General features: G+C 53.0%; 1 protein-coding gene across 1 annotated transcript; it reads right to left on the bottom strand.

Annotated features, from left to right (window-relative positions):
* Positions 1-212: 212 nt before the first annotated feature.
* On the bottom strand, positions 213-5,812 carry LOC123522208 (UL16-binding protein 1-like). Its single transcript, XM_045294565.1, has 5 exons — positions 5,701-5,812; positions 4,096-4,359; positions 2,776-3,045; positions 2,060-2,198; positions 213-498 (listed from the first exon to the last, which is right to left on the bottom strand). Exons 1-4 carry the CDS (start codon positions 5,810-5,812, stop codon positions 2,068-2,070), a joined length of 777 nt encoding a protein of 258 aa, XP_045150500.1. The 3' UTR covers positions 213-498; positions 2,060-2,067.
* Positions 5,813-6,753: the final 941 nt, after the last annotated feature.

The raw sequence follows: 6,753 nt of genomic DNA, 5'->3' as shown, positions 1-6,753 counted from the left end.
GACCAAAACCACTGCCATCAAGTCCACTTGGACTGAGAGTGGCCCTGCAGGACACAGTAGACCATCTCATCTTTCTCCCATGAAGTGGCTGACAGCTTTGTATCATGGACATTCAATGATCAGTCCGATGCTTAGCCCATGGGGTCATAAGAGTTTGGGAAATATAGAAAAATATTCCGACGGAAATGAAAACCGTCTTGCTAAACTCACCATTCACACTTTGTTCTGTTTTTCTCTTATGGCTACTTTTGGTTAAACATCTAGAGTATGTATTTATTTTAACAAACCAGGATAATATATATTTGTAAGAATAGATTTTTTTTCCACACATAAGTGTTCCTTTAGTTATGAAATATTCATAAAAACACATATTTAAAAAGCCTAGCGGTGAGGGGACGAGGAAGAACAGAGGAAGGGGTAGACCACTGCTGCAGTCACTGTGTCCATCCACCTGGTCATGCACAGGGTCGCTAGGGGTCAGAACCGACTGGAGGGCACCTAAAAACAATCAGAGAAGGAAGTGTTATTTGGGTATAAAAACACTCTGGAGACCCCACTAACCTTGTGAAGCACTTCCGCTACCGGGAAGGGATGGAGAATGAACCTGAAGACCGAATGTCCTACTTACCCGCCAGGGCTTGGACTGAGCTGGGACAGGTGTCTCGTCAGTGACTCAGAAGACACCAATGGCTAAGGAGGCGCCTGCGCTGACGAGCTCCAGGAGCCGGTGTCTCCCCTCGGAGCCAAGAGCAGCACGCGGAGGCCAGCACCCCAAACAGAGAGAACTCCTGTGACTTCTCCAAGTCACACCCATTCAACGTGGCTGAGAGAGAGATTCCTGTCCCATCTACCGAAGGGGATCCCCCACCTGGGGCGGCTAAGTCATCCTTTGGACGGTCTATCCTGTAGGGTTCCTGGCACTGGAGAGCGAGGAGACTGGGGAGGGCATGGGGGGGAGCAAGAACACTTCTCTCTAAGGCAGTCCTGGGTCAGTCGTCCTGGGCTCTGCCTCCCCAGTCTCTCCACATCTCAGAGCCTTTCTCAGCCCAAGGCCCATGCACTTCCTTTCTGTCCCCCTCACCCTAGATTCTGCAGCCACCCTCCTCCCTCTAGTGCATCGACAGAGTGAGCCCCAGGCCTGTGATAGAAGGCTGGGCCTCACAACTGGAGAAGAGGTTGAATCTATATGCTTCATTACTAAGGTCTTGTTCTCCTCTTGGATGCAGGCCTCCAGGACCAGAGACAAGCCCTGTCCAGAGACGGAGGCCTGCATCCTGGTCCTTTCATCCTGGGTGATGCTACAGGCCATCACTCTTTCTTCTCTCCCACTTAAAAAAAGATTTTTTTTAATCACATCTGTGGTAGCAACATAGTTTTGGGTGCTACTGTCCCTGCCCTTATCACATTGACCCTGGACTCGATTGCTTCCACCTAGCTCCTGTGTCCACTCTGTCCTGGCAGATCTGGAGTCTGTCACAAGGTTGTCCTCTGAAACCTGGCTTCCTTCTGAATCTGATCCCATCTCAGTCTCCATTGCTAGCATTCTAGCTTCCGTACTGCCACCTCAGCCACTTTCATTGGAAATGTAGTCATGAGCTCAAGGTATGGGTATGCAAAACTCTTTCAACTTCCTTTTTCTGGGATAAGACACATTCTGCTCTGGTCACCATCAGGAGCTCATGAGATGTTGTCCAAATATGAGAACCTTCCTTGCTTTGTGTTTCTGCTGTCCCAGTGACTCCCCATGCGGACCCTCAAGGAATGAAACCCCAGTGTACCAGAATTGGCCTTGCTAACCCTCTTTCATGGCAACAACTCTGCACTCTCCTCTGGTCTCCTGTCCTATCCCATAGACCTTTGGCAGTGAGGCTTTATCGGTCTTCAGGGCTGAATGACCTGGTTATTCCTACGGAATGATAGGATGACGTATTTGTCATGTCTCATATGCACGGTGAGAAGGTTAAGCAGCTGGGGCAGGGGTAGGATTTGCATTGTGCACCCCATATTCTTCATATCAGACTACCCACCCCCTGTTCCCTCTCAACTGGGCCCACAGTACCTGTCATTCTAAAGGACTCCGCTGTAGACAATAAGTAGGGTTGAACAGGTGAAGGCAAAGGTCATGATGAGGGTCCAGGGCTTTGGTATGCTGGCTGTGTTCTTGGATTTTTCTGTGGTTTCCACCTTGGGTGCTGGCTCTGAAGGGGAAACAGAAGGGTGAAAGCCCTTGCCCAGACCCCAAACCAGAGGAGACACCTTCCTCTCTCCTGTTAAAACAGCTCATGCACCCATTGGCTCCTGCTCTACTGGGTGTCAGCTGCTGTGAGGGCTCCTGTTTCGATACGGGATGGCCCTGTCTTCCAGGAGCTCAGATCCTCTGTGAGGGAAGCACAGCTGAAGAATGACAGGTCAGTCTTGCTGTGACTGAACCGATCAAGGGAGAAGACAAGAAAAGTGATCGTGGAAGAGGGAATGCTAAGAAGAAAATTTGTGGAAACATCACGATGCCCGACGGCTTAGGGCCAGCAAGGAATCCACAGTGAATGGTCTACCTGTGGGCAGTGAGGAGTCGATGCCAGCAAGGAAGAAAGGGCAGGGAGGATAGATGGTAATACCTGTGTCCATTACTCTTTGCAGAGGGAGGATAGATGGTAATACCTGTGTCCATTACTCTTTGCAGAATGGCTCTCTTTCTTAAAGACACACACACACACACACACACACACACACACACACCCCAGAAGGGATCTCCCACATCCTCCTCTCTACAGTTACCTGTCGGCATTTTTTCCCAGTGTCTCCAAAACTCCTGGAGCCATCTATTGCAGTCTCCCTGTGAAGTGCTCATGAGGAGCTTGGTCAAAAGTGTGTTGTTCTCCAACTCTCCTTTCACCAGTCTGGCTGCCCGGTGAACCTCTGTCCACTTCTTGTTTTCGGGGTCAAAGAGGAGAAGCACCTGTCTGTCAAAACTGAACAGCCAGGATGCTCCGGTGCGCCTGCCTGCTTCCCGCTGACAACTCATGCTGGCCTGCAGGGAGAGAGTAGCTGCCCCCACGGAGGAGAGATTACTTCCCAGTCCACACCTAGGAGAGATTCTCAGTGGCATCACCTCCTCTGGTCCCCTTCCTTTCGAGGCCTGCCCTCCAAGTCTGGCTCTTGCTGAGAGGCTTCTTGGATGGGACCTGAATACAAGTTTTAAAAACATACACACACTAACAGCACCCAATTCTCCCAAGTCTGCTCTTCTCCTGCCCTCCCCAGTTGGGGGGACCATCTCTGTATTAGTCTAGGTACTTTGGAGAAACAAATCCACGGCGACTCACGTATAAGAGAGAGTTTTATGTAAAGAAAAGGTGCATCACGAAAACATCCCAACCCAATGCTGCCCAAGCCCACAAGTCCAACATTAACCCATTAACCCAACACCAGTCCACAAAGTCCTTCACCTCACAAAACAGAGGCAATAATGCCGACTGCAGGAGGAAAGCTGAGTCAGTGAACGTGTAAGCATCTCAGCACTGGCAGGGGTCTCCACATGGCTGTTCCAGCACCCAGGGCTGCATCGGGATAGATCCATGCGGCTTCTCCTTGGGGATGTCTTGTAGGAAATCCATCTTGCAAGCTGAAGCAGGGAACTGCTAAGGCAGTTGCACCCGATGCAACCATCACAAAACAAGAGACCCGAGAACTAGAAAGGCGAGGCTTCACCACCCATTTATCCCTCCGCCTTTCAACCGGCACCACATGTGATTATCGGCCAGGCTGGCACAATTAACTAACTCAATCCACCCCTTGCCAACCTGGCACCTGTATATAATTCTTAACTTCACAATTGCAATTAACACCTGTACCTTAACCCTATAATCCTGTGAGTTTTTTCCCCTACCTTTGAAAGTTTGTAAGCCAACTGCTTCATGCCTTTATCTCCCCCAATTTTAGTTGTCCAATTTATATAAATTCTTTTTTTTACTCGAAAGGCAAGGCTCCACCACCCATTTATCCCTCCACCTTTCAACAAGCACCACATGTGATTATCAGCCAGGCTGGCACAATTAACTAACTCAATCTCCAAGGACAAGGCCTTCATACACTTACCCTCTGTTGTGTACGTCTCCAGTTTCATGTCAGCCAGTAGCTGTCTTAGTTCATCCCCGATGTCTCTCAGAGTGTCGCTCTGTTTCTCCCATTCCTTTGTGGCATTAATCTGCATCCCCAGGGGACCCACGGCTATGACTTTGTTGTTTCCACAATCATAATGAAGGAAAGTCCTTCCATCCACCTGGCCTTGAACCTCACACCATGGCTGTCCAGGTGGGGTCTTAAACATGATGGTGAAGTTGTAGCACAGCGAGTGAGTATCTGTGAGAGAGCACTTCATGTCAGGGGTGGGGTAGGGAGAAGACAACCCATCAGACACCCTCTACCCAGTCCTGGGGACACCAAAAACACCCACCTCTCGGCTGGCAGAGACAGGGACCCTCTTGTTGCCAATGACCCCGAACCCCCCAAACCTGCCTTCCTCCTTCCCTGTCTTCCCTGTTCCTTACTGAGGTTCTGAGAGCAAAGAAGGGAAGATAGATGTGTGATCCTGACAGGCAGGAAGGTTAGGGGCTGTCTCCACTGGATGTCTATGCTAAATGAAAACTAATGGGCCCTTCTCTCTGGAGCTGGCTCTCTTAGTCAATTTCGGGCTCTCCTTTCAGGCCATTTTCCATGTGGCTGGCCAAGCTCCCTGGGAGCCATCACAGCCATTTCCAGTGGTGTACTCTTGCAGTAAGTGTCCAGAGGAGAAAGGGCTGCCAGAGGAGTGAGGAATCTGAACTCCTTCCCAGGACTCACTGGGTGGCTGTCCTGAGACAGCATGTGCTGATGTAATACTTGAGACTGCTACCCATAACTTCCACTTCACTCATACAAGTTACTTTCAATCACAAAAGTGTTACTGCTCATGCATTCTTTCAGCGCTGCTGAGATGGTAGAACTGGGGAAACCGATCCCAGAAACCTAGCATCCCTGCACGGATATTACTTTGCCACGATGGGACATTCCTGACTAAACCTACTGTGCGCTTCCTCTGGAGGGGAGGAGAGTTGTGCTGGGTTCGGGTTGTAAAGTGTGGGGTGGTGGGGAGGTGTGGGTGATGGGGTAGGGTGGAGGTGGTGACTGGGTATTGGGGCTGGTGGTGGTGGAAGTGATGTGGTGGAGGTGGTTTTGGGGGGGTTGTTGTGGGGGGTAGTGGTGGAGGTGATGGGTATAGGGTGTGGGGGTGGGAATAGGATGTTTTGAGGGTAGTTGTGGCAGCTGCAGAGTGGGTCGGTGGGGGGACAGGAAATCAGGGCTTGTGTTGCCCAACCTTGTCTCTGAGCCCATTTCTCCCTCTCTGCCCAACTCCCTGCCTCCTCCAACTCCTTCTGTTTTGGTTCTCAACTTTTTAGCTTCCTTTGCATTTCCGGCTCCTAACCGGGTGGGCCAGGAGGCCTGGGGTGGGCTGCGAAGCACAGGGTCGGCAGTTAGAATTCAGGGGCAGCTTTGCTGGGGCAAGACTGGGCTTCTGCTCTCGTCAAGAGTGACAGTCTGGGATACCCATAGAGGGTCGCTATGAGCCAGCAGGAGGTGAGAGGGCGGCAGCCCAGCATAAAGTGTCCGAGGGGTCGGGCCCCAGGAGTGAGGAGTCCGCGCCCACCGGTCCCCCGGACTCACCTGCCAGAGGCACACAGGAGCCGCTCAGCAGCAGCAGCAGCAGCAGCAGCAGCCACCACAGCCAGAACAGGCGGCAGAGCGCTAGCCAGAGCACGTGGCGGTTGAGAAACATGGGGACTGGAGCCGAGTGACCCAGCTGGACTTCAGGAGGGGACGCCCGGAGCGTAGGCAGCGCAGCGCAGCGCGCGGACGGTTTTGCAATCCTAGAGGGCTTTTATAGCCGACTGTCTTCCGGAGATGGGGCTGGGGAAGTGTGGTACGTGCCTCTGAGGAGTGGGGCGTGGCGGCGGAATCAGTACTTTGTTTTCTTGGACACGGGGGTGGGGGGTGGGATCAACTCCAGGCCTTGAATAGGGTTTACCAAATTGAAAGTTAATTTCACTTTTCTGTGTGATGAGCTGTCCACACCCACCAAGTTTTACAGTCCCGCCCGTCTCTCACCGCCCATAACGGGAGGCAGTGAGGGAAGGTGCCAAGTTCCCGTCAGGTGCTGCCGCTTGGGATGCCAAGGCAGTGAGAGCCAGGGAGTGCCCGGGGTTGTGCCCTGGGGGCCACCCAGACCTCCGCCCTAACCTGGGCCAGTGGGACCCGCCGACACCCGTCACCCCCCATAACCTTGATTCACTTTCGCTGGCCTGGGGACAAATGTTCACCGGAGGCGGGACCCAACCGGTTGCTTGGGGCAGGAAGGCGGCGACCTGCCTTGGCTGGGTCTGGGCCTGGGTCTGCTGGGTCTGGGCCTGGGTCTGGGCCTAAGTCTGGGTCTGGGTCTGGGTCTAAGTCTGGGTCTGGGTCTGGGGCTGCTGCGTCTGGGTCTGGGTCTGCTGGGTCTGGGTCTGGGTCTGCTGGGTCTGGGTCTGGGTCTGCAGCGTCTGGGTCTGCTGAGTCTGGGTCTGAGTCTGGGTCTGATTCTGCTGGGTCTGGGTCTGAGTCTGGGTCTGGGTCTGCTGGGTCTGCTGGGTCTGGGTCTGCTGGGTCTGCTGGGTCTGGGTCTGGGTCTGCTGGGTCTGGGTCTGGGTCTGGGTCTGCTGCGTCTGGGTCTGGGTCTGCTGG

This window comes from Echinops telfairi, unplaced genomic scaffold, assembly GCF_000313985.2.
Source record: "Echinops telfairi isolate 266 unplaced genomic scaffold, ASM31398v2 ScPeMD7_3533;HRSCAF=4204_0, whole genome shotgun sequence".
Lineage (NCBI taxonomy): Eukaryota > Metazoa > Chordata > Mammalia > Afrosoricida > Tenrecidae > Echinops > Echinops telfairi.
Note: the sequence above shows the minus strand (reverse complement) of the source record. Positions and strands in the feature narration are given on the sequence as shown.

Bases quoted from the DNA above. Each gene is read 5' to 3' on its own strand.
- LOC123522208 (XM_045294565.1), bottom strand. From the start codon at position 5,812: ATGTTTCTCAACCGCCACGTGCTCTGGCTAGCGCTCTGCCGCCTGTTC. The intron at 4,360-5,700 runs GTGAGTCCGGGG...GCTCTCTCACAG, and splicing joins CTCCTGTGTGCCTCTGGCAG to ATACTCACTCGCTGTGCTAC. The intron at 2,199-2,775 runs GTAACTGTAGAG...TTTCCCCTTCAG, and splicing joins CTGGGAAAAAATGCCGACAG to AGCCAGCACCCAAGGTGGAA.